This window comes from Malania oleifera, chromosome 7 (genome assembly GCF_029873635.1).
Source record: "Malania oleifera isolate guangnan ecotype guangnan chromosome 7, ASM2987363v1, whole genome shotgun sequence".
Classification (NCBI taxonomy): Eukaryota; Viridiplantae; Streptophyta; class Magnoliopsida; order Santalales; family Ximeniaceae; genus Malania; species Malania oleifera.
In genome coordinates this window covers 80134156-80160836 of record NC_080423.1, presented here as the reverse complement: position 1 = coordinate 80160836, position 26681 = coordinate 80134156, and the positions used below count along the sequence as shown (strand labels likewise).

The 26681-nt window shown below is 35.9% G+C and overlaps 2 protein-coding genes across 5 annotated transcripts in view; one reads left to right on the top strand and one right to left on the bottom strand.

Moving 5' to 3' along the window:
* Positions 1–17993, top strand: part of LOC131159765 (pectin acetylesterase 5-like) — a 29594-nt gene extending 11601 nt beyond the window's left edge. For 2 of the 4 annotated variants that reach the window (XM_058114924.1, XM_058114922.1), the window contains exons 3-12: positions 3919–4048; positions 4778–4857; positions 4959–5048; positions 11479–11603; positions 15050–15110; positions 15540–15593; positions 15751–15828; positions 15911–16016; positions 16966–17111; positions 17492–17993. In XM_058114924.1, the coding sequence (XP_057970907.1) occupies positions 3919–4048; positions 4778–4857; positions 4959–5048; positions 11479–11603; positions 15050–15110; positions 15540–15593; positions 15751–15828; positions 15911–16016; positions 16966–17111; positions 17492–17578 (957 nt within the window). In that variant the 3' untranslated portion in view covers positions 17579–17993. Of the gene's footprint in view, positions 1–3918; positions 4049–4777; positions 4858–4958; positions 5049–11478; positions 11604–15049; positions 15111–15539; positions 15594–15750; positions 15829–15899; positions 16017–16965; positions 17112–17491 lie in introns of all 4 variants that reach the window. The other 2 variants (XM_058114923.1, XR_009137863.1) reach the window with 2 other exon arrangements.
* Positions 17994–21223: 3230 nt separating this feature from the next.
* Positions 21224–24681, bottom strand: LOC131159764 (probable protein phosphatase 2C 23). Its single transcript, XM_058114921.1, has 4 exons — positions 22735–24681; positions 22535–22648; positions 22159–22423; positions 21224–22064 (listed from the first exon to the last, which is right to left on the bottom strand). Exons 1-4 carry the CDS (start codon positions 24415–24417, stop codon positions 21949–21951), a joined length of 2178 nt encoding a protein of 725 aa, XP_057970904.1. The 5' UTR covers positions 24418–24681; the 3' UTR covers positions 21224–21948.
* Between the last annotated feature and the right edge of the window lie 2000 nt (positions 24682–26681).

Sequence of the window (26681 nt, the reverse complement as noted above, 5' to 3'; positions counted from 1 at the left end):
TAGCTAGGGATACTTGGTCTTGGGCTTTGGATTTTTCTGGGGTTTATTCTTGTAGATCTTTTTCTTTTTAAATTTTATATATAGTTTTTGACCCGTTCTAATTCTTGTTTTCCTCTATACTTGTGTATCTTGAAGGCCAAAGCTCTCCCAAAGATTAAGGCTTTCATTTGGCTGGCATTGCTTAATAGAATCAATACTAATAATCTGTTGCAAGTCAGGAGACCTTTAAAGGCCTTATCTTTAGATGTTTGTGTACTCTATTTGAATCTGAATCGGCATCTCATTTGTTCTTACATTGTGATTTTTCTTGGAGCATCTGGAATAAAATATTTGATGTGTTGGGAGAAGCTTTGACTTGTCTAGCATTGTTGGAAGGAATGTTGGCTATTTCTTTTGAGGGTTTTGGAAGAAGGAAGGATAGGGCTGTTCTTTGGAAATGCGGTACATTTGCAGTGCTGTGGGGATTGTGGTTGGAGCATGTTGCATGCTTTTTTTCAGGGAAAAAAATTGAATATGCAGTTGGTTTGGGAAAAGTTTCAATACTTGGCCTCTTTTTGGTGCATTGGCTTTGGATGTTGTAAAGGAGCTAGCTTTCAAAAATCTAGCGAGATTGCAAGAAATTTTTGCTTTGACTTTTCACAATATTTCTTTGTTTTTTTAGTTTCTTTTTTCTGGATTTTCCAGAATTTTGATGGGAGATGTCTTATTCTCCACTTTGTAAATTCTTCTCTTATTATTGAAATGCCTTTTTTTGCTATCCCCCCCCCCCCCCCCCCCCTAAAAAAAGGTTATCACCCAAGTAGGCCCATTGGCAAGAATTCATGGTGGAGTTTGATTTCTCATTTAAGCACAAGGCAGGGTAGATGAACAAAGTTGCAGATGTAATGAGCAAGAAGGCCGAGCTTGTGTCCTTATAGATGGTAACAAACTTGACAACAAGAACGATTACTACAACAATGTGGGAACACATTAAGGAGGACCTTGTCAAAGATCCAGTTGTCCAAAGCCTCTTGAAGTTGGTGGAGAGGGCAAAGTGCGCCAATGCCAATTCTGCTTGGAAGTTGGATTACTGATGACACATAGTAATTGACTCTTTGTGCCTCGAGTTGGTGACTTGAGGAAGACATTGCTGTAAGGGTGTCACAACACCATGTGGGCAGACTGCAGGCCATCTAGGATGGCGTCGCAGTTTTGCATCGTTGAAGCAATATTACTGGCCACACATGCGTGATGAGCTGGTTGAGTATACTCGAACTTGTCTCACTTGCAAGCATGACAAGGTGGAGCGGAAGAAGATTGCAGGGCTGTTAGAGCCTTTTCAAGTATCAACAAGCCTGGGAGAGTGTCTCACTTGACTTCATCACTAGCCTGCTTGGAGTTGAAGATGCAAGATCTATACTTGTGGTTATAGACAAATTTTTGAAGTACGATACTTTGATACCCACACCAAAGTACTACTCTATAGACGAGACAATGCAATTGTTCTTCAAGCATATTGTGAAATATTGGAGTGTTCCCGAAGGCACTTTTAGTGACCAAGAATCCAGATTCGTAGTTAGCTTTTGGACAGAACTTTTTAGAATCCTTGGTTCACAACTTGACATATCTTTGAGCTACCACCCACAAATAATTGGATAGATGGAGAGATTCAATGGGCTACTGAAGGAGTACTTGCACCATTTTGTCATTGCCAACTAGAAGAATTGGGTATAGCTACTCACTTGTCTTTGTTTTGTTTCAATAGCCAAAAGAGCTCAACAATCAACAAGAACCCTTTTGAGCTTGTTATAGGCTTGCAGCCACTATTACATTACATAGGGGACAAGCCATGCATAGGAAAGAGTTTGAGAGCATACATCTTCACCAAAGGATGTAGATAGAACACAAAGGTAGCTTGAGTTTAATTGGAGAAAGCTTACAAGTGGATAAAGTAGGCATATTAGGGGAGAAGACTGTTGCACTTCAATGTGGGTGACTTGGTGCTTGTCAAGCTCCATCCGGAGCAGATCAAGTCACTACGGGATTGAGATAGGGGACTACTTTACAAATATGAAGGACTAGCCCCCATCTTGGCTAAAGTTGGGAAGGATTTTACGAGGTTGATCCTCCGAATTAGATGAAGGTGCATCCTCTGTTTCATGCATTGACATTGAAGATCCAAGCAGAAGATAGTCAACTAGAGCACCACTAAAGACAACACAACCTGACAAAAGAGAACTTGAAGTCATCCTTGTAAACTGAGAGTTCACATCATCAAGGAAGAAGTGGCACAAGTTCTTGGTGAAGTGGAGAGGCCTTGGAGACGAAGAAATCAACTAGATGTCAGTAGAAGACATGGTTTGTTGACAAAGTTGAAGAGTACTTAGTGTCAAAGTTTACGAGGACATGGATCACATAAGTGGGGAGAATGTCACTAGCCAAGTTTGTTCATGGCATTATGCTTGCTTTTGACAACTTATCTTGTGCACTAGAGATGGGTAACCATCTTGTAAATAGTAGTATAGGATTTATTCATTTGTGTGTTCAGCCTACTTGCTTCCCTTGCTAAACACACATTACTTATAGATGTGGTGTTAATGAATTATGTTGCTTCAATGTTTACTGCGTGAACATTTGCTTACATGAATTGCTTATTGATTCTGCTTACTTTGCATTTGATTGTTGTGAATTTTTTCTTTTGGTAAACCATAGTATAGTTTGGCTGACTAGTTAAGCAAGAGTGCTTTAACTAGTATTGTACGATCCTTTACAAGCGGTGAAGTGTACGTCCTATGGCACCCCGTCAGGTGGTTTGGCTGGTTTTATTTTGCTCATCTTGCTTTTATTTATTTATTTCACTTAGCACTGTTCCAGCCCATTTCCCGTCTGTGATGTGATTTAATTAATTTAATCAATGTGTTAGTTGTACTGAGCACTAAATCAACTTGCATTGTAATTGTTGGACTTGGCATTACATTGGTTGGAGCGCGAAATGATTAGTTGCTCTAGTTGCTGAAACAACATTGTAGATTTATGTAAATTGTGGAAATTATGCATGTAAATCATATTAAAATTGATGATTGTGAATCATTAAGAACCAATGGAAAAAATCTCAATTTATAATTTTGATAGAAGTTCCAATTTCAATGTAAAGAAACATTGGAAACGTATGATAAATTATGGAAATTAAAAATGTAAATTATATTAAAATAGTTGATTGTGAATAATTAAGAAGCAAAGAAAAAAATCCAAATTTTGCTCCTTCCTTCAGTTATTTTAAATTGCTCAAATTTTAGCTGATATACCCAAAATTTTGGCTGAAATTCGTGAAATTTTTGGAATATCAGCCAAAATTTCAGGAATTCCCAAAAGTTTATAAAAAAGAAATTGAAACCCAATTTCGTTTTGATCCTTCCCAGAAAGCCAAAATTTAGACTGAAATTTTGACAAAATTGCCAAAATATATGACCATGGTTATGGCTATATCCCTGTTTTTGTGCATTTTAGAACTCAAGGCCTTTATGTTTTTTTTTCCCAACTGCTCTGCTTGTCAATAATTCTAGGCATTCATGTTCTGCTTGAAGATGGAAATTATGGATTTTATTTTGATTTTGGAAATCTAGATCTTTTAAGGAGTTTTAGTTGATTTAAGGTTATTTTTTTATATTTTAATTCTTTATGTTGGTCTGTAATATGGAGTGCATGAGTACTCTGTTTATGTTCATTGCAGTTCAATCAAACTTGCCTCCAGTTCTCTCCCTCTCCTTCTCTTTCTCTCTCCCTATGTCCATTGCTTCCCTTCTAGTTCTCCTTTTATCTGTTACATCGACATTGTGCTTGCTTTTTAATTCTTTTCTTTTGGATATGGACCTTTAGTTTTGTTTAATTTGTTTTGCAATTATTACTCATTTGGAGCTCTTTTGTCCTATTATGTTGTAGGGTGGAGGTTGGTGCAGCACAATTGCATCATGTTCTTTTCGTAAAGGGACGGCATTGGGTTCTTCAAACCATATGGAACATCAAGTTCATTTTTCTGGAATTTTAAGCCGAGATTCATTGCAGAATCCTGGTATTAAGCTGCTGCCAGTTGTTTAATTTTCAATGTTTGAAGTCTATGCTTTTTTCTGTATGTATTTACTCTTCACCAGATATATGCAGTAGCTCTGTAAATGTGAGGGAATTTTGTGTATGATGCCTGTCCTTGTACCTGCGAAATTTCTTTTTCTTTCCTGTTCTTTTTTTATTTTATTTATATAAATATGTTGCTTAGGATAAAACAAAAGATTAGGATGCAACAAGAATAAGTCATGCTCTCCCCAACCCCCTATATGACACGGAGCCTTGTGCACTTGGTGTTGTATTTTATATTTATTTAAATTACCTTTACATGGCTGAGCTTGAGTTGAAAACTTTGGAATTGAGGTTTTAGACTGGACCTAGTTGGGCATAGTTGCTATTATGCATGGTGGTGACTTGGCCCAATTCCACACTTTCCTGGTCAATGTGCATGCTGATGACTAAAATGTCTATTTGACCATGGTTTCATTTTAACTTGTCTAATATAGGAAAACTAATATTGAAGCCACAATTTTGCTATTCAATGATGTTGATGGAATTTTTGGACGGAAATCACAGTATACCCAAGCCTGGCTTCTCTTAGTATAGTTTTATATTAACAAAAATCTTGTATTCAAGTGATTTATTCAAATTTTTTAAGTGCTTGCATTAGTTCTGTTCAGCTAATGTTATGGTCATATCTAATCAGTACTTTTTAGTTGATGTTCTGTATGTTTTCCAGATTTCTATAACTGGAACCGAGTTAAGATACGCTATTGCGATGGTGCATCTTTTGCTGGACATCCAGATAGTGAGTTTAAGGTATGGTAAGTGGGAGGTGTTCTTCCTTGTCTGGGTAAGTAATTGTTTGAGAAAGAGTGTTACTTTTGGTAATCTTTCTTATAAGTTCATTTATATCTCAGAATGGAACAAAGCTTTTCTTCAGGGGTCAGCTTGTTTGGGAAGCACTTATGGATGAGCTCTTAGCAATGGGATTGTCTAATGCAAGACAGGTAAATTTCTTGATACTATAATAATGTCCTTTAAAAAAAATAATATATGTGGGGAATAGAGAGGATCTGTTTTTCTGGCATGATATTTGGTGTGGGGACTCCTAGCTCAGCACTAAATACCCTTATATCTTCAGGCTTGCTTGCGATAAAGATACCCTCATTTGCTAGCACCTGGACTCGCTAATCAGGGGATGTTCTAGAATGTTCCCTTTATTAGGAATGCTTTTGATTGGGAGATTGATATTTCGACAGATATCTATAGTAGCCTTTACAAAATTCAGTGCTAGGCCACCTCCAATAAGCCCAAGTGGTCCTTGAGCAAAGATGGAAACTTCACGGTTAGATCTTTCTATAAACACCTTAGCTACTTGGTGGAGTGCAAAAGCAATTTACCTTGGAAGCTTTTTTGGGAAACAGCAGCCCCCTCAAAGGTTGCTCTTTTTCACGTGGGAGGCTACACTCGGAAAGGTTGCTTCCCTCTGATAATCTTCAGAAAAGGGCTTCTCTTTTGTGAATAAGTGTTTTCTTTGCCTGGAGCAGGCTGAATAAATGGAGCACATTCTTCTGCACTATTCTTGGACCAGAATCCTCTGGAGCTTGGCCATTTCCATGGTCAAGCAGAAGTGCATCGCTGCAGCTACGATGGAAGGCGTGATTTGCGCTTGGAAAGGGATCCACTCTAACAAGATCAAGAGGGAGGCTCTTTCCCTCATCCCCCTTGCTATTTTTGGGTGGTATGGAGGGAAAGGAATAGAAGGCCTTTTGAAGCAAAGGTTTCTACTCTGTAGGCTTTCAAGAACCGTTGGATATCTATGATTTCTAATTGGTTGAGTGGGCTGGCTTGGGGGAGTGGGGGTGGGGAAGGGGGACATTTGTGATCCTTGATATTGTTTTGTTTTTCATTGTTTTTGTTGTGCTTGAGTGGCATCCCCTTGATGCCCTTGTCTTTCTTTTAATAAAATGTCTCTTTGCTAATAAAAAAAAAGATAATAAATAAATTCATTAAGCAAAGGACCATAATAACTTTTCGTAGTTTTTCATTTGGCGTAAAAAGTTAAAAGACTTGCTATTGTTGTCAGTCTGGTGTCATGGGTTGGCTCCTCATATAGTTGTTCCTTAATTTAGATCCTACAGTTGTGACTTTTTGGGACTGGTGGTAAAGAGTATGTCCAAGAGCTTTAAAGGGTGCTTCTTTACCATAGGAGGGCATATTATTTTGATTGAGCCTGAGCTTCTCTTTGCTGTATTACTAATCTATTCTCTTATTTCAATTCTTTTCTAGGTAGCTGTGTGAGAAGTTGAGAAAGATTTCCTCTGGTTCAGTGTGGGTGATGAGAAGAGGGATTATCTTGTTAGTTGAGGAGGGATTTAAAGCCTAAGATTGAGAGTAGCCTGGGGGAATGCCAGAGCAGTAGACAAGTTCTTGAAAATCTCAAAATGTGAAGTTTGTAATGGGAAACAGCTCATTTTTGTGAGGACTTGTTGGCAGGGAATGCTTCTTTCTTGAGATTTTTTGCTTATCTAATTGTCAATGTGCTCCTCCCACCCCTTTTTAGTTATTCAATGGAGAGCTGTTTCTTCAAACTCTTGTTCTGTTAGGATTTCTGATTGAGAAGAGTGAGGACCTTATCTTCTTGTTAAATGCTCTTGCTTCTTTTTGGAGAAATTTTCTTGATTCCAATGCTAATTTGTTTTATTTTCATCCTTTTGTTTGAAAAGCTAAAATTCCTTTCAAGCACAACCTCTTTCTCGATTAGTAGTAATTGATATGACTTGTTATAGAGTAAGACCTTATAAAGCATTGTCTCTCAATGAATGCATATTATGTTATTGGAGTGGAGATTAATGTTCTTTTATTTTCACACTGTTTTTTCCCCCTCCTTAAAGTAGTCATAGTCACTTGTTTGTTAGGGAACATCTGTTTGTTTTCCAATGCTAATATGTTTTATTTGCATCCTCGTATTTGGAAAGCTAAAGTTCCTTCTCAAGTCAAGCTTTTTCTTTGTTTGCAACAATGTTTTAAAAGGCTCAATCAAGGCTCGTCTCAAGGCAAGACATGCCTAAACGCCTCGAGGCCTAAAATGCCTTGAGGCTCAATCTAAAGTACCAAATTCCAGAAAGGGTAACGCATTATATGCTGAGGCTTACTCAATCAAGGCTCGTTTCAAGGTAAGACATGCCTAAAATGCCTTGAGGCCTAAAAAGCCTTGAGGCTCAATCTAAAGTACCGAATTCCAGAAAGGGTAACACATTACATGCTGAGGCTTACACGTTTGTACAAAAGGCATGCCTTTTGCGCCTTTTTAATTGAGGCTTACGTATTTTGGGTGTGTGAGATTCTGAAGTTAGATTTGGATAGAAAGTTTTAACTACATGTTTTTATATAAAAGGAATGTCATAATATAAGTTGATTTCAAAAACTCTTGAATCTCAACCTTCCCAAAATAACTACAAGTTGTATCTTAGATTATGAAATAATTTGAACATTGTAATAGTATAGCTATCCCTTGTCATGATTTACGTCATGAATTTGAGTTATCAATTTTTGAATGGCCAACAAGTAGTTTGCAGTATATTTAACTATTTCTACATTATATTTGTGATTTTGTTAATTTTTATTTTCTTTTTAAAATCTATGTAATTTATTTGCATATTTATCTAAAAATAAAATTCTTGAAAAGCTTATGTCCCAATGCCTTAAGGCTTACCTGTCACCTCCTAAGGGTTAAAACACCTCACCTTTCGCCTTTGCCTTTTAAAACATAGGTTTGCAATCATTGAGAGGATCAATATCAATGATTTCTTGTAGAGTGGAAGGCCTTGTAATGCATTCTCTCTGGGCAATGTGTAATTTGTTATCAGAATAGAGAAATTAGGGCTCACTTATTTTTACATGGTCTTTTTTTCGTAGGGTAGTTGGATATAGGCATACTTGGATAACTAGTTTGGCATCTTTGTGGAGCAGTTGGTCTAGGGAATCTTTTTTGAATGACATTTAAGGATTTGGAAGTGCTGATGTGAAAGGCTCTCTAAAAGTACGTGATTTTTGTAGTGCTATGGTGTGCTCGGTTGGGCACAATGCTAGAACTTTGACGAGCAGCGACTTCTTCTGGTCCTTTGTGGTGTAAGTGGTTTTCCCAGCTTTGTTTAGGTGTTTTACAGATGACTTCTTTAAAGGAGTGTCTTTGATTAATATTCAGATAAATTGGAGTGTTGGCTAACTAGTCATTTATTTTTCTTTTGTTTGGTGGTGGATTCCTTTTCCTCTTTGTACTTGATATTTTTCTTTCTTAATAAGTTTCTTTGTTTATTTTAAAAAAATCTAGACATTTTGTGAATAGAATTGGTGGCTTCTGTTTGATGTCATGCAAAGTCTTTTTTATTTACTTATAATGGAAATGCAACTAAAAATGGGCGGCCCAGTGCACAAAGCTCCTGCTTATGCAGGGTCTGCGGAAGGGGCAGACCAGAATTGGTCTATAGTATGCATCCTTACTCATGCAACTGAGTTCTTAATTCCATTTCCCTCTCCAAGAGTCAAGTGCATTGCTATTAGCCATCTTTACACTACAATGATGGTTATAACGAAAGCACGTTGTGTTATTGAAGCATTAAGATGCAATATATGTGCTGAGAACATAGTATACACACTGATTGTGTTGCGCTAATATAGCATCTGGAAAGGGTGGGAGGATTACTTATCAATCATCCTCTTTCATGTTGGAAATGGGAGCAGTACTTTCTTTTGGCGTGACAGCTGGTGCAGGGTGCAGCTAACCTACTATTAGTTCCCAATTTTCCTGCAACTTTTAATCTTGCATGCAAGAAAGATGCTTTGATGAATATGTGTGGACCATCTGTCAATGGGGCAGCTTTGAACATCCTTTGTTAGAAAAGTCCATGATTGGCAGCTTGATTCTTTTGCTAGCTTTTACAGCTGCCTTTACAATTGGACAGTCCGGATGTATCTTTATGGAAGGTGAACAAAAATGGCTACTCCGTGCTCAGCTCGTTTCACAAGTAGCTAGACAGCCCCTCTGAGACTGGGATTAATTTCCCTTGGAAAGACATTTGGAAAACTCTTGTGCCAACCAAAGTTCATTTCTTTTTTTTGCTTGGGAGGCAACTTTGGGAAGATTTTTACTCTTACTAACCTGTAGAGAAGGGGTTTCACCTTGGTCAATAGATGTTTTCTATTCAAAGAACATGCTGATATTGTGGACCCCTTGCTGCTCCACTGTCCCTGGACCAGAATTTTTTGGAATATGACCACCAGTTATGGGACAGGACTGGGTCACTGGTGAAACTGTGGAAAAGAGAATCTGGGCTTCGAAAAAGGGAAAAAATCCTTGTCCTTGATCCTTCTCACTATCTTTTGGATTGTGCGGAGAGAGAGAAATGCTAGAGCTTTTGAAGGAACAACTGCTTCTCTGACAAGACTCGAGGATAGATGGCTTACTGTTTCAAGCTGGTTTAGTGGGCAGCAGTTCATGCTGGACAAGCATATAAGTTCTAATCTCTTGGATACATTATCACATTGTTGAGCCATCTCTGTCTCCCTTTTCTTTGTTTGTACATGGGTGGCACCTCCTTGGTGGCCTTTTTATGAAATTCTTTTTATTGATTGAAAAAAAAAGAGCATATACTAGTGAGGCTGGCCTTTCTTTTTGGCCAAAGCCTCCAACTTAGCTAAATTCATTATAGGTGACTTAGTGGGGGCATGATGGTTGATTTCCCGCCATTATTGCATGTTGTTTGTTTTCTCTTTATTTTGGATTTTGACCACCTTAACTGCCCAAAGATATTAATAAGCTTGTTTTTGATAAGAAATTGAAGAGATGGCATTTATATAATGTTATGTATATTACTGTATTCATGATAATGGAAATACAGGGGTTGTCAATTCCATTTCGCTTTGTGAATTAAATTGCATCAATAGCCTGTATACATCTACTTAACTTGCAAACTGAATTTATTGGTCATCTTGCAATCTTTCAAAGTTTTTAACCAAGTCCAAACTGTTTTTTACAGCTAAAGAAATATGGTAAGAAAACAAAGAGAGAAATCATGAGGGTATGAGATCCTCAGACCAAGAAACGAAAACCAAACAATAGAAGGAAATAAGAGAAGAAAGAAATGAAAACAAACTCTAGCAAACTCTAAATGTGTAAACTTCTCTTTAAGCCTTTCCTATCATAATTGAAAAAACTCTGTCGATTTGCTGAGTCACACTGTCCTTTCTTCACATCTCTTTTACCACCATCCAAGTGAACTTCATTCCCTCCTGGATCAGCCAACCACAGTTTCATCCAATAATTTTTGAGCTTCTACATCCTTCACACGAACATCAGGGGCAAGTAGAGTTCTGTCTCTAGCTACATACAAGTCCCCAAAAAAGAGAGCCCCAAAACCCAAGTTTGTAGGACTTCCACAAGATTCATGTCGATGAAAGGCCTCAATAAATTTTGCTAGAATATGAGGAACCAAACTGTAACTATGCGCAATGTAGAAAATGGACTTGACTTTTTTAATGTGTTTCCCATGTGCATTTATCCTTTTTTGAAAGGTGGACTTGTTAAAAGATGAGTATCACTCTACTTGATCTTTTTCTTCAGAGTAATAATCTTTACATCGAGATTTGTGCTTGATTGGTTGAAAAGTTCTCTTGCTGCAGAGGATTGATTTTATCTGAAGAGGTGTTTGATTGTTTCTTTCCTGCAAAGAGCTTGTTTGCTAGAGCTTTCCAAGCATCTTGTGTGTGTGTGTTGGGGGGGGGGGGGTGGTGAGGGATTGATCTCTTTCCTATCAATACTTCGGTTTTCAAGACCAACTCTTTCAACTGCTCAGACATCCATCCCCTTCGCCCGCCCTATCTATCCGCGCGCTGGCTGGTAGGATCTGTCCTCTCTTTTGTATGTCTACCTTTTTTTATAGCATAAGTTATGGTGGTTACAAAATGGGTCATTAGCAAGCAAATGTACTTACAAATGTCATCTATTGTGATTTTTAAATACATTCTTGGGACATTCTAAATGCACAATTAAATAGGTTTTCCGCTTAATTATGTGCTATTGATGCCTTCCACTTCTAAATTTGATTTAGCCTTTGGGCTTTTAGGCTCATTTAGATAAGCTCAAAATTTTCATGTCTATATTCACCATTGAAGTAAGTAATTGTGTACTCTTTTATTTATTTTTATTGACAACATTTCGTGTAATACATTAAAAAAATGGTGTCCCTTCTTTAATCCAGGTTATGCCTTCTAGGTCAATCTTCATTACTGTATTTGTGAAAAATATTTATCTCATCATGTGAAATCTTCTCTCAAACAATTTTCTTTTTAAGCTCATGAAAAGTGTTCGTGGACATCTTAATTTGACTATTGTATTGTAGATTTTTAGTTTATCTTTTTGATAATTTCACTTGCCAGGCTCTTCTGTCAGGATGCTCTGCTGGAGGGCTGGCAACTCTCATACACTGTGATGACTTTAGATATCTTTTGCCAAAGGATGCTACTGTCAAGTGTCTTGCTGATGCTGCTTTTTTCCTTGATGAGTATGTGTATATGTTCTAGTGTTTTCTCATTTGTTTTGGAGCTGCCTTTTCTTTTTATTATATTTCTAATTGATTTCCTTTATCCCTTGTATTGAAGAATAGACATATGGAGGGCATACATTTCTTCTTTGTTTTATTCCTATATTTCAATTAATGTGAAAGAAAGTGATATCTTTGATTCAAAGGACTTTAGAAAGGAAAGAGTAAATAATTTTTGAAATTCTATTATTGTCCCATGATGTATGCATGCACACTAAAGTCAGCACCTGGAGGATGCCAAGGAGAAAAAAAGAATAAAGCATCAAAAAAGAAAACTATAGTGAGTTCTTACAACACGTAGACACACACAGACACACCCCAAGCATCAAATAGGAAAACTATAATGAGTTCTTACAGGCATATATATATATATGCTCATGTGCAACACACACTAGCACAATATTGTGCAATGTGTGGTTAACATCATTTACTAAGGGGCTGTTTGGTATCACTGTCAAAAATTAGAGAAACAAAAACTAGAAACGAAAACTAAAAACTAGAAACAAAAACTAAAAGCTAGAAACTAGCAACCTATTTGGTTAACGTTTATAAAATTATTAAAAATTTAAAACTTAATTAAAAAATGTTCATTTTCATCTTTAAATCAAAATTTTATAAAAATATGATTAAAATAATAAAATTACAAGTAAGATGCATTAAAAAAATGCTATAATAAAAATAAAATTTATTATAATTATTTTACTTAATTTTTCTACTTTCAAAATTTACTTTACAATAAAAATTTTATTAGATATGACAATTGAAAAATAGTACAATTATTTTGTAATTGGTTTTATTATTATTTTTAAAATTTATATATATATTTTAATTATATTTAAATTTATATGATAAGTTAATTTATATTTTAATTTAAAAGTGTATAAAATGAATAATTTAATCCAAAAAATTATTTATGGATATTAAAATTTATGGCAACAAGTTGCTAAAACAATTGAAAACCATAAAATTTGGTTTTCAATTTTTTGGCAAACAGCTAAAAATCAGCAACAGAAACAAAAAATTGACAACAGAAACAAACACGTTCATAATTTGTTTTTTCAAACAGAAACATAAAACAAGAAACAACAATGATACCAAATATGCCTAAATCTATAATTGAAGAATTTTAATTACTTTAAAATAATTGAATACATTCAACAAAAAAATTATTTATTTACTTGAATCTTTATGATTGATAAAGCAAATTCAGAATGTTCATAATTTTATCCAAACTTTTGATATTACTCTGCCATTTATTCTCATAAAAAACTATAAGAATTGTACAAAAAAAGTTGTACGTACATATTTTAGAACAGTATGAGTGTGTGTCTTTCATTTTTTTATTCAAATATATTATTATTTATTATTATTTTTTTTTTCCGTTTTCGCTTAGACATGATGTGTATATGGCTAGTAACTAGAAATTGAACATGCACATAAAGATTTATTTAAAAGGGTTTGGAAGATGATTTTATGTGAGTGATAAAGCTTAATTCAACATTTACAACATATATGCAATTAAGTTTTTAATTTGAATTTTTTTAGGTGTCTAAACTTAATTTGATACACAAAATATTAATAGTTAAAGGACATCTTTCTGTAGTTGTTTTCACTATGTAATTTATTTAAAACTGGGGATGATAACTTGGACCGAAAAAAAAAACTGAATTAAAAACTGAAAAAATATGTAGGCGGTTGTTTTTAAAGAAACAATTTTTATTAAAGCAAGAAACTCTGATTTTACTAATCGAATGAAGAATGAATGATATTAGGATATACATATCTTTATATGCAAAAAATTAGTGTAGATTTGTTTACACAAATTTCAATTAACATATAATTATAAAAAAAAAGCTAATTAAATTATTTTCCCAAATGAATTGAAATTAGTTTATTAGATCTTTTTTTGGGATAGAAATTAGTGTACTAAGGAAAGAATTATTTTTTGATGGAGAATTATGTAAATACATTTTTAGTTGTTTCTAAAGATTAAAAAATTATGTAAACTGAGAAGAACAAATAGGTGAACATCTGTGAGCATCATTCTTTGAAAATAACAAGTATTTCTTTTTCATTCCAAAAAACGCTTACTAAAATCAAAGCAGGGATGAATTATTGGTTGAACAGGTGAGCCTTTTATATTAAAACAAAAGACCTTTACTTTAGAAGTAAAATATCTTATTATTCCTAGAAATTTAATGTTTTTATGTTCAAAAACACCAGAAATTAGAATTAGATTTTTGGAGCATTCTCAAGTCTTCCCACCTAGAATTGCTTTTCTATAGTATATAATATAGATATATTATTAATTTATTGTATTAAATCTGGGGCAATGGCAGGCTTAGGTCAGGAATTTCTACAACTGTGTATATGTGCTGAAAAGCATATGTGTGTGTGCGTGCTTACACGCACACACAAATTACACATAATGGAATAAGAGGAAAAAAGTAATGAAAACTTGGGCATTAATAGTATGAATGTGAAATGTTTGAGATCAGAGATCTCCCTATTTTCTATCTGGATCAAGAACGTACTCCTAACCCAGTTAGATTTTAGAGTTTTATGTAAAGGGTTGTGGATTCAAAATGGTTGAGAACATGTTCGTGGATTCTGATGGTGAAAGGGGATCATGAATAAGGTATATGCTTGTAGACTCACATGCAGGCAATTGTGGTATTGGATCTGTAGAGTCTTTGATTTTGTAGTTGTAGACTCAGTAAAATCTTTTAATCCTTTTGTTTCTCAATGTGCTCCTGATTTTTGGACCAGGTCTCCTGGTTTTTTTCTAGTTTTAATAGTTTTATAGATGGCTTTGACTTTTAGAGTTATGTGTGCCTTCTTTAGGCTCCTTTTTGTTGGGGTTTTGGGGATTTTTCCCTTTTTCTTTTCCGTTTCTTTCTCTCCTTTTGTGTGTGTGTGCGTGCGCCAGAGGGGGTGGTCTAGTAGTTCTTCTGGAATAAATATTCTTATTTTCCTTTGTTTGGTGCCACAAATAAAAGAGAAAGTATCTATTTAACAGAAAATCTTTCAAGAGTAGCAAACTTCTTCCCTTAAAGTGAGAAAAAATTTCACTTCAGGCAATCAAAGAAAAATTAAGGGTTTGTTATTGGAAAATTGTTTTCCTTCCTTTTTTCTTGCTGAAAAATATTTTCCCTTCAACCAAACAGAGCCTAAGTATTATTATATCTTGATTAAGTGACTTTGATCTTGATTGATGAAATTATGATGAGATTTTGTGTATGTTATTGATTCATAGGAAATAGCGCCTATTATCTTAAGATCTCTTTTCACTGTGACCTCAATTGTGAATTATTCTTGATTAAGTCCATGAAATTGTGTGCTATTTATATTCTCATAGGATGATTCCTTTGATTGATACCATAATTTTTCCCTGACCTGCATTTCAGGAAAGACATCGCCGGTCATCACACATTGCAATCTTTCTATCGCAATGTTGTCCACCTCCAGGTGGGTACATGTGTGTGCATCTGTTTTTCACTTTTGACATTTTCAGGTAACACAGAAAATGTGTTTTTTTTATTGTTTGCCATCTCATGGCTATCTTTGCAGTTGAAATACTGAACAATTTCTTTGCATAAATTAGGTTCATGCATTTATTAGTTTGAATGGTTGATTATGCGGCAGTAATTCAAGTGTAGTTTGACATAGAAATAAGTTTGTGTGTTCTTCAGGCATCATTATTCAATATTCATGTGGATTGGTAAAAAAAAAAAACTTGAAGCAAATGATTTATAGTTGGTGTCTGTAGACTCTGTTCATAACTCTCTCTCTGGTGGCTGACACTTGAAGCAAATGAGTGTTTTGTATATGAGTGCTGAATTTTCCTTTCTGAGGAAACATTGCTAATATACCTCACCTGCATGTTATGTTTCTCAGGGTGTAGCAAAAAATTTAAACAAGGATTGTGTTGCGAAAATGGAACCATTTAAGGCAGGTTCTACTTTTCTTTTTCCTTCCCCCGCCCCCCTTTCTTGTAGTTGTAATGTAATGTTTGACGTTTTGATTGTTTAAATGTATGATGCCTTATCTTTTATATATAAGACATGTTTCCTCTTTGTTTCTCAGTTTCTGTGATTTGCAATTCCAGTGTTTCTTTCCTCAAGAAATTATTAAAAACATAAAGACCCCAGTATTCCTTGTCAACCCGGCTTATGATTTTTGGCAGGTAACTTTTCCATGAATTTCATGCTTCATTTGTTCATAACGGGATGACAATCTTTTTCCCTTTCTGATCAGTTGATTTTCAGATACGGAATGTCTTGGTACCAGATTCCTCAGATCCTCGTGGCAACTGGGTACAATGCAAACTTAATATTCGCAACTGTAATAACAGTGAGACTGAGATACTCCAAGGTAATGGGATGCTTATATTGGTTTTTGATGTATGCTCTGGGCTTAACAGATTAAACTAGTATCCATGTATGAGAGATACTGTGATTGGGCAAGGGTGAAGAGTTAAGATTCCTTTACTGTGCTACCAGCCTACATATGGCTATTTTGTATTTGAAAATTAACTAATAGTGGGTCCATGGATAATTACGGTCATTTGATCGATGGAATTTATTTGAAAAACCTAGAATATTTTACAACCTAGATGTGGCCACTGGGTTCGCTGTCAGATTATTTTATTATATTGAGCTCTGAAATAGTGCATACTCTGCTTTAAGCCATTGACTGGTGAAGCCAAATTCACAGAGGAGTCCATGTATATGCTGTTTAGACCCAGCTCAAGTTGTGTCAGGTCACTGGATCTCTAATGAAGGGAAGCCTGCTTATACCATATGCCATTTGATTGAAAACTTGCTGCCATATGGTCCTCTACTTAATATAAACTGTTAGATTACCGCTTTACTTAAAAGTTTAAGCTATTAGGTTGTAACCAACAATGTATATCAAGCTTTAACACTCCCTCGCACGTGCAGCCCGACAGCACCTGCAGAGATAAACACACAATAGATAATACCCATTACAGGAAATATAGTAATTTTTTAAACATCACATAATAAACACGGGCAATGAGACTAGAACTCAGGACCTCTTGGTATCAGCTCTGATACCATGTTAGATTACCACTTTACCTAAAAGCTATTAGGTTGTGTGCCAACAATGTATGTCAAGTTTTAACATAAGCAATTAGGCAGATATGGCCAGGGCAGATCTGCCCCGAATTCTGAATGAGGTGTACTGATGATAATAATAGGCTTATTATTAGAAATTTGAGTAGCAGCCAGATCCTTATTGATTACATTTGAGACTCTTCCTATTTTTTGGCCTTCTCTCATTATTAACAAATCATGTACAGGTTTCCGTAATTCTTTGCTAAAAGCACTGAGTGAATTTCAGCAAAACAAGGAAGGGGGGATTTTTGTAAACTCTTGCTTTGCTCATTGCCAGACATGGATGGCTGAAACATGGCATTCACCCAATTCTCCTAGGATTGGCGATAAGGTACATTTAATATAGTCCTTGAAGAAACTCCCACTCTTTCCCCATCTGTATGCGCATGGGTGGTCGAATAGTTTACATTCTTAATCTTCATGCTAATGCATCCGTGTGATGATGTATAACTCAAAATTCTGTAAGGCTTACCTGTGTCAAAATTCTCATAAGGCGAAAGTTTCAAACTGTATATTTTTTTCTCCTTAACCATCCATTGCATCCGCGTAGCTTATGGTTCTTTTGTGATTGTGCTGTTTTTTTAACAAAATTGTGTTCCGAATGTTTATGAATCTCAGATTTGACAGTATGGGATTGTTCTGGTGCTTGCAATTTTTGAGTAATATTTAGAGATGAGATTACTGTACTGAGTACGTCTGCTCTTCTGACAGACAATTGCAGAGTCCGTTGGCGAATGGTATTTTAATCGAGCAGTTAGGCAAATTGATTGCCCTTACCCATGCAATCCTACCTGCTAGAATGTGGATCTTGCTTGAGGTTAGTGAAGGTCAGGACTTCTTATGCTCTGCTTCTGCCTATGGTGCCTCCCAATTCTCAACTTATTTACCACAAAAATTTCCCTTTACATCCCAGCATCGTTTCAGCAGTTGAAAATGATGCATGAAGCGCTGTTTATAATTTCATACCGTATAGCTCGGGCTTGGGAAAATTTTTTGATGCTCTGTGCGTCATGGAATCTCTAGTTTGAATGAAAATGGAGCCATTTGCCTTCATTGGCGAAGCTGTGGAATTGAAGAACTCAACAACATTGTTCTCCTGTTATCTTCTTGGATGTTAGGGCTTGCCATCCACTTTAAGCATTGGATTTTTTTTTGTTTTATTCATGTGGCGTTTTCTGGACTTGCCAAATTAAAATGAGTCAATTTTTTGTTCGATTGCAGTATTGAACATTTTTTATTGTTCCTCTTCTTTTATGCTTTAGTTTTAATCTGTAAAAAAAAGGAAAAGAAAATTGTTTCTCTAATTTATAATTTTATGTTGCTTAGGTATCAAAAAAAGAAAAAAAAGAACAGAAAAAAAGTGGAATCATATTCTTAGATCATTGTTTTCATTTAAAGAAATTATATTCTTAAAAATATGGTTTCTCGTTTGCAGCATTAGCTTTTATTTTTAAAAGTGAACTAAATTCCATTTTTTTTTTTTTAAATGAAGCAAAACTTCCATATATTATTAATTTAGAAAGATTTAGGAGTAAAACAATTTTATCTTAGATGGCAATGTTTTCATTCTTTGAAATTATAAGATGAACATTTATCTAGGGCCGTTATTTATTTATTTATTTGCTTTAAACGTATGATCTAAAGGAAAACATTATATTTAAGAGTACTACCTCTTAAAGTAGGAATGTTTTTCCAAAGTAGGGTTGCTTAATTTACTGGTATTTCTTTCAAGCTTGTAAGGAATGTGAAAAGAATACATTTTCTCAAAATAAACAGTGTATTATTTGGCATCTATATATATAGGCATTTACATGCACCACAAAACATGCAGCATCATTTGGAGACCGTATAAAATTCATTATTTTTAAATAAAGAGAATGGGAGAGGAAAAGGTGTGGTGGTGGTTGTGTTATTATTTTCATGTTTTGATTGTACTATGAATAGAGGTGGCAATAGTGTGTTTGCCTATTTTAGTTTCTATTTTTTGGTTTTAGTTGTGACAATTTAAAATGTGATTTTCTATTATTTCTTGTTGATACTTTCATAGTTGAACCACTTTTTTGGATCAATCATTGTTAATGCAATTTTTTTTAATAAAAGTTAAAATAAATCATGTGAATTTGAAGCAAAATAAAAATAAAAATATCTTTAAATTTTCTAAAAATTAAAAAGGACAGATAAAGTTTTTAGCTTATGATTTTTTTATCTTTATTTTTGATCTGTACTTTCATAATTTTCGATAGCAACACAACATGGATAGGTCAAGTACTTATCACATTGCCATTTGCCTTTGTTGAATGATGAAGCACCATGAATTCCACCATACATAACATAACAATTCCCCAAGAAAGACTCAAAATAACATTTAACTCCAATATATATATACATATATATATATATATATATATATATATTAAAAAGTGCTACAATTCTATTGACAAATCATCAAAATAAGATTTGATTATATTTTTGGATATCAAACTTCAACTATACACCAAATATGTGTACTTTTGTTTTGACTTCCTTTTGTCATTCTCTTTTTGGACTCTTGATTTTTTTTTTTTTCACTAGTAACAATTTTTCAATCCTTTAACATGCTAGGTCCTCAATTTTTTCTCTACCTCCTCTTTTTGGTTGATCCTTTTTACAACAGTATAATAATTTGCTATATTTTTGCTGTTTGACTTTTTTTCCCCTTTGCTTCTTCTCACTAATAATAATAATAATTATTATTATTATTATTATTATTTGGCAGGGGTAGTTATCACTATAATTGCTGCATTGTTGCCTTGTTGCTATGGTATTAGGAGTTGGAAACATGATAATGTCTTGCCATCTAAGTAATTTATTAAAACCCAATTGAGTCATTGGAGTGATGGCATTCCTTTATGTTTGTCACAAAGTGCCATTCCGTTTTAGGTGGGAGTGAGGACCATCACCATTGCATAGCATAGCTTAGCACCCTACGAACAAAACACAGAATGGCAATACTGATGATGACATTTCAAACTCAAAAGCTGTGCATTCTTTTGATAGCAATTAATCTGTGTCACGAGATTGTTACTTGTAACTATTCACCTTAAATGTGCCTCTGTCTGTGCTGTCTAGTTAGCTTGCTTCCTCTCTCTGTGCATGCATCTCATCTTACTTTCCTTTCAACAATTTCCATTTATTATGAACCTACCTGCTTGCTTTCTTTATATCTCCGTCATCCTCCAATGCTTGGTCTGTGTCAACCCCCTATAGGCTAAGAGATTATATGAGGAATTGACCCTTCCGCGAGTTTATACAGATGGCAGATGATTCATTTCAGCCCTCCAATGCTTGGTCTGTGTCATCCCCCTCTAGGCTAAGAGATTATATGAAGAATTGACCCTTCCGCGAGTTTATACAGATGGCAGATGATTCATTTCAGTCCTCCAATGCTTGGGCTGTGTCAACCCCCTCCAGGCTAAGAGATTATATGAGGAATTGACCCTTCCGCGAGTTTATACAGATGGCAGATGATTCATTTCATTAGCCGTCGATGATCTATTGTCGCGTATCCCACATCTATGGATATGTGGAGGAGTCTCCCTCTTGGGAGATTATACACAGATCAACCCTTCCCACATGCTAATGCACCTGTCAACTAAATGTGAGGTATAAGGTACCTAGGGTCCCACTCTTTTAGCCGTCTGTCATCAAATGAGTTATTTGGAGCCATACACATAATGTCTTTCTTGGCAACGGATACGTGGAGGGGCCTCTCTCTCTCTCTCTCTCTCTCTCTCTCATTTTTGGATTTTTTTTTGCAAGGCAGGAAAAGGTCATCACCTGCAGCGTCCTAACTAGACCAATTCTGGTTTTGAAAATCATCTTAAGTCATAATGGCTGACTATTTTTTTTTTTCTCTGGTTTTGGTCCAAAAAGACTCCCGAGCTCATGGGTTTTCAAAGGGGTTGATGGTTTCTTTGGGGAAATGTATTGCCAAAAACGCGTTAGAGGGATTTTTAAGAGGCAAATGATGGGTTTCATTGACTATGACCATCAACCCCCCACTCCCACTGTGCGTTTGGTGACCGTTCCCTATTTCTCAGTAGAAAACCTTAAAACACACCCTACAAATGCAACTTGTTGACCTCGTAAATAATCTCTGTTTAATGCATGTCCCACCTAACCATACAACTATTGCTTTCTGGCAGCCATATGTTGACATCCCCCAAATGAAGGAACAACCCCATCAGAGATTACCTTTTCTTTTGTTTTGTTTAGATCACAAAGTGTCCGTTACATTTTTTTTTTTTTTAAAAACACAACTGCAAGAAGAACAACAGTGTGTATGAAATGACATTATTTATTATTTATCAATTTTGATGAACTTGATTCTATTCTCAAAACAAATTAAAGCATACATCTTTTCTGGAGAATCAAAACATTGCATTGCCAAGAAGACAGGAAGAATACAAGACAAAAGTTGATATATTATACTGAACATTCAAAACAGGGGAATACAGTTGTAAGATTATAAGCTTTCAAACCTCTGCCCCTGCGTCTGTCTCTGCCTCAAAATGGAGGGATATATGTGACGTTGATTTTCAGAGTAATAAACAATGATTCTCTGCAGGACTTGCTACTGGACTTAACAAAGATACTGTAACATAGAGCAGATAATGCCACTGAACTCACATCTGTGTTCTTTTTTCACTGGTGAAGAAGTAGAATGTAATGAATTGAATTGAACAAAGGAAAAATGAAATTCTAAATACCCCATTTCAGGAATTAAACAGAGGAAGGTTGGACTGCAAAAAGAATGAAAAGAACATGGACCAATTGGTTGATATTTGAGTGAGCAACCTGTGTATGGGACAAGGGGTGGAGAGAGGTGGGGAGGGGAATTGAACTATGGGAGCCCCTTCAAAGGGCAGCATGTATTTATCTGAATACAATATACTATCACAGAGGGGAAAACATGAACCAGTTTACACCTTTACAGTCCCCACAAGCTGATATATGAAACAATTTTTTCTCCCCACATCTAAAATCTTATAGTACAAATATTAATGGGGAAAATTGGGGAGAGAGGAGGGTAGAAATTGCTTCAATTTAAAAGTAGAAATTGCTTCAATTTTTTTTTTCTTTCTGTTTTGGTGTATGTACTCATTGTATCTTCTATTCCAAGTCTATATTTACACAGAAGATCGCCAGATCCGTCCCTCCAAAGATATAACAATAACAGAGACATCATCATGGTATTTTCGACGGTCCCCTTGTGGAATATCAAGCAACTCATGAAAGTCCATTCCTGCAAAATAGATCAAACCCAGTTCATTACATATGATTCAAATTTCATCCAATGTGAACTTTGATTCTTTCAACACTTGTTCAAACGATCTTACCAGCCTTCTTTGCAGCTCGAAACAGCACTTCTTCGATGAGATGCTGTGCAGGATCCCCTTCAGGGAATGCAGCAATGAACAACTCAACTTCTGAGACAGCTTCTTCGTTAGTGAAGTACTGGTATAGTCCATCAGAAGACAGTATCAAAAATCTGTCTTTTGGGCTGAGTCTGTGGTGGTAGAGGGATGGCGAACAGGTGATGTATGGGTTGGCCCCAACATAGTCGATCCTGAACATCTCTAGTAATGCATTATTCCATTTTGGCTGCAACGATGGAATGGAAATTTATGATCATTTGTATGCAAAAATGATTTTAAGAACATAGATTTATCCAAAAGTGAACTTCATGAATGTAAGCACACAATCCAAATATACCTGTTTGAGATATCCAGCCCCAAAAGCCCTGGTGACCTTCAATGAACCTTTCACTCGATCATTGATTACCGCAGAAGCATCATCTGGATGTTCTCTCAATATTTTCTGAACTTCCTGCTCAACAGTGAACTTAATCCTCAGAAAAGAGCCCTTAAAAATAAAATAAAAAATTCTTAGGTGTTAAAAGGACTGAACTTTACCTCTTCCACAGATGTGCTGTGATCCATGGTGACCTGAAGAGAAGCTAAACTGGGTAATCTATCAAATTCATCTCCATCATATGATTGAAGATCATTCAGAGTCTCCTCATTGATCCGTTCCAAGTCCTGCCCGAGCCAAAGGTCGGGTTCGAACTTTCGAGCTAGAACTGCTCTGCTATCCCCCACATTCATCAAATAAACATTTTCCCCCTTCATCAGCATCACCAAAACACATGATCCCATGAGAGCTAACTCAGGGTTTTCCATTACCATCTTGTCTGCAATCTCCAAGTATGCCTCCTCCGTCTTCTTCAATGCCAGCGAAAGGGCTTTGAGAACATCGGAGTGGTTTATAGACGCTGCTCCGTCGGACTCCAATTGGTTTAAGTGTTCCTTCAATCTCCTATCAAGCTCTAATCTTTCCCTTTCCCATTCCTGCCTCCACTTCCTTTGATTCTCCTCCCATTTCCTTCCCAACCCTCTGTTCTTGCTCTTGGAAATCCTACAGCGCTTTTTCTTGGAACCGACTTCCCCACTAACAGATGGTGAATTCTCTGGCTGATCATAACATTGACAACATTCATCCCCTGCGGGATTCCTCGTCTGGGGCCAATCGAATTCCTCAATCGGAGGGGAAGACTCCTGCGAATTCGAATTCAAAGCGGATTCAGCCACAAATACTGCAGTCGCAGGGGATTCAAACTTTTCATTCCACAGCAACCCTTTGAGCTCCTTTTGAACAGCAGGGTAAAGATTAGACAAGAGGAAATCAGGAGCATCAGGGCCATTGAATCCGTCATAAATCCCCACGAAAACCCAACCGCGTTCTTCCGAGATCACGACATGAACACGATCCTCCCCTGCTTTTCCCTGTGCCCACTGAAGATTCTGACTCCCCAACGACTCATCCCCATCATAAACATAAACATCATCATTCAAGCTCCCATTGCTGCTCAAATTAGCACTCGCATTAAGACTACACTCATTGTTCTTATCCGATTCGGATTTAATTGGCGCAACAATAGACTTATGACCTCCTGGAATCATGTTCGTAATCGCCCTCTGAAAAGCCTTCATCAGAGACTTTCTCTTGGATTTGCGCTTAAACCCAAAACCCCCATGGGAGAAGCTCCTCTGCAGCTGATCAAACGGCTTCTCCATCGGACCAGAGTAGACCCCGCGATCGATCGGACCCGACACGAAGCTTCGATCGATCGGACCAGACACGAAGCCTCGCTCGATTGGACCCGACAGGAACCCTCTTTCCATGGGGCCGGAGCCGGGGATTCCGCCGGAAAATTTCGGCAGCGGGCCAGAAATGGAATTCCGGGGAACCGGTTGCAGGGGAATAGAAGCAAAAGAATTGGAGCTCTCAAAGGCTGAAGCTTTATCGAGAGAAGCGTAGGGATAGAGATGGTGATCGAGCAGAGACGTGGAGAGGGGGGTGAAGGCGTTGGCGCTGACGGACGCGCCTGAGATGGAGCGAAACGTCGTCGTTTCGACCTCCTCGGAGTGGACTTTGGAGGTGGAGAGGCGGAACGGGTCTGGTCGGATGTAGCAGAAGGAGTGACCCAAGCCCTCGTCGAGAGGATGGTCGGAGAGGATGAAGTCGATGTCATGCCGGCGGGAGACTTCTCCGGAGCCGGCGAAGCAGTGGCCGAGCTTTCCTACGCCGTTGCCCATTGGAAAGAATACGTACCCAGATAGCGTTGACCTTTGCACAGATGCTAGAGGTGGTTTTTCATGGCAGATGGAGCTCTCTGGCTCTGTGAGAAGGAGAGAGAGAAAGGAGCGAGGCGAAGATAAATAGAAGAGAGAGAGAGAAAAAGATAGGGGAGAGAGAGAGAGAGAGCAGTTGACTTTGTAAAGTTTTTTTTTTAAATTTAATTTAGATTATGTTTTATTTGATGTTTGTTTACGACTTTGTGAGCTATTAATGGAGACGTTGACTTGAGTTTGGGGAGTTTCAGTAAATCCCTGTGGGTTCCAAGGTAAAAAGTCGTGGGCGTGCATAGTCAAACCGGAGATGTTAACTTCACCTGCCAGTGCATGCTACCTGGACACGCGGCACTTACTCTGGTGGTGGAGGACACGGCATTATGCGCAAAATTATTTCGCAATTTATATATATATATATATATATATATATATATATATATATATAGATAGAGAATGCAAGTGAATTAATATTTATAGTGACACCTTAATGATGACGTTCAAGTACCAATTACAAAATATTTTATGTCATAAATTTCTTTTTAAAAGATATTCATCTACGTTGACCTTTCATCCTTATTATTATTATTTTTTAATGAAGATTGAATTTTAGATTTTCAAAATTCATATTTAGCAAACAAATGTTTTATTTTGTTTAGACCAAATCATTTTTTTTTTTTTAAAAATCCAAATATTATTTTGCACGGATTGGCAAGTTCAGATTTTGAATATTTAATAACTTGCCTTTTATATTTTCTAAAATTTAATCTTTAAATTTATTAAATTCCCATTAACTATTTTAAAATTAATGCACTTGAAAAGGGGTTTACAAATATTTTAAAATGTCAAAGAACTTTATCAAAAGGAAATGAGGTTTTCCTCTTTGGAAAAAAAAAAAAAAAAATCAATCCGTTCTTTTATCGAAAGATCAAAGAATAGTCTTGCATTTTCACACATAATTTAAAATGTTTTTATATTTGCTAATCTCTCGTGTATATTAGTTCCATATTGTTTATTACTTATTTTTACGGCGTTTGTTGAAGTAAATGTGTTTTCAAATTCATTGAAGTGACAACTTGTCAAGGTTTCATACATTTTTTTTTTTTAAACCGTAGATGTGGTTGTGTCACTTAATTAATTACCGATTTTAATGAAATTCTCAAGTCTAATACAAATTTATAAAAAATAATAAGTCCGCGTGAAGAGCACAGTTATACTTGGAAACAATATTAAAACAATAGCGCCCTTATGATACCCGTTTCATGAATTGTACTAATTAATTATAATGTATTATGACTTGATAAATAAGTAATAATTTCTTTTCATTCATTTCAAAAACAAACTCATTTACACGTCATAGATAATCATGCCAACAATAACTAATTGACTTTTAACTGTCAAATATTTAGGTATCACTGAAGCACACGTCTCTTTCTCAACGAAATTACAGTTAAGCAAATAATAACTCTCTCATCTTATTAGTATCTCTATAATTGTTACCAAAGCTCCATTGGAGTGACTTTATTATCAAATTATTTGAATTTTTTTCAGTACATAAAAACAAAACAACACTGATAATATGAAAACATCAAATTTTGTTTACTAAGTATTTAAGTATTTTTCTGGACACTATTCATAAACCTAACAACGAGGACCTCTAGTTTAAGGAATACCTTTAGGGTTAATTCTAATTCTAGAACACAGTTAGAGTGATTATATTATCAAAGATTTGGTAAAATGAATACAAAAGTAAAATTTACCTTATGTGTGTGTGTTTTTTCTTTTTGATAATTCGGGGACTTCAGTCATCATCGCGTCACTTTGGACACTACGGTATGACATCAAACTCGAGGGAGTGAAAGTCATCCGTCCATTGACGCACCCCTGGTAATTCACTAGGATAAATTCTCAAGGGGGAATCAAACTCGTGACCTAGGAGTCACCAAATTAAAGTCCCAAGTTGCCCTTTATCACTTGAGTATAAATTATAGCCATGTAATTTATAAATGCTCATCTCTCTCTCTCTCTCTCTCTCTCTCTCTCTCTCTCTCTCTCTCTCTCTCTCTCTCTCTCTCATATGTAAGTATTTAAATAATTATAATTTATTGACAATTTGTCACTTTTAAGGATGTGGATTTTGTTGGTCTATTTTTAATTTGATAAAAAAATATATATATTAACCAAATGAATTGAGTCTTTGTTAACCTTATAGGTCACACCTGATTTTGATA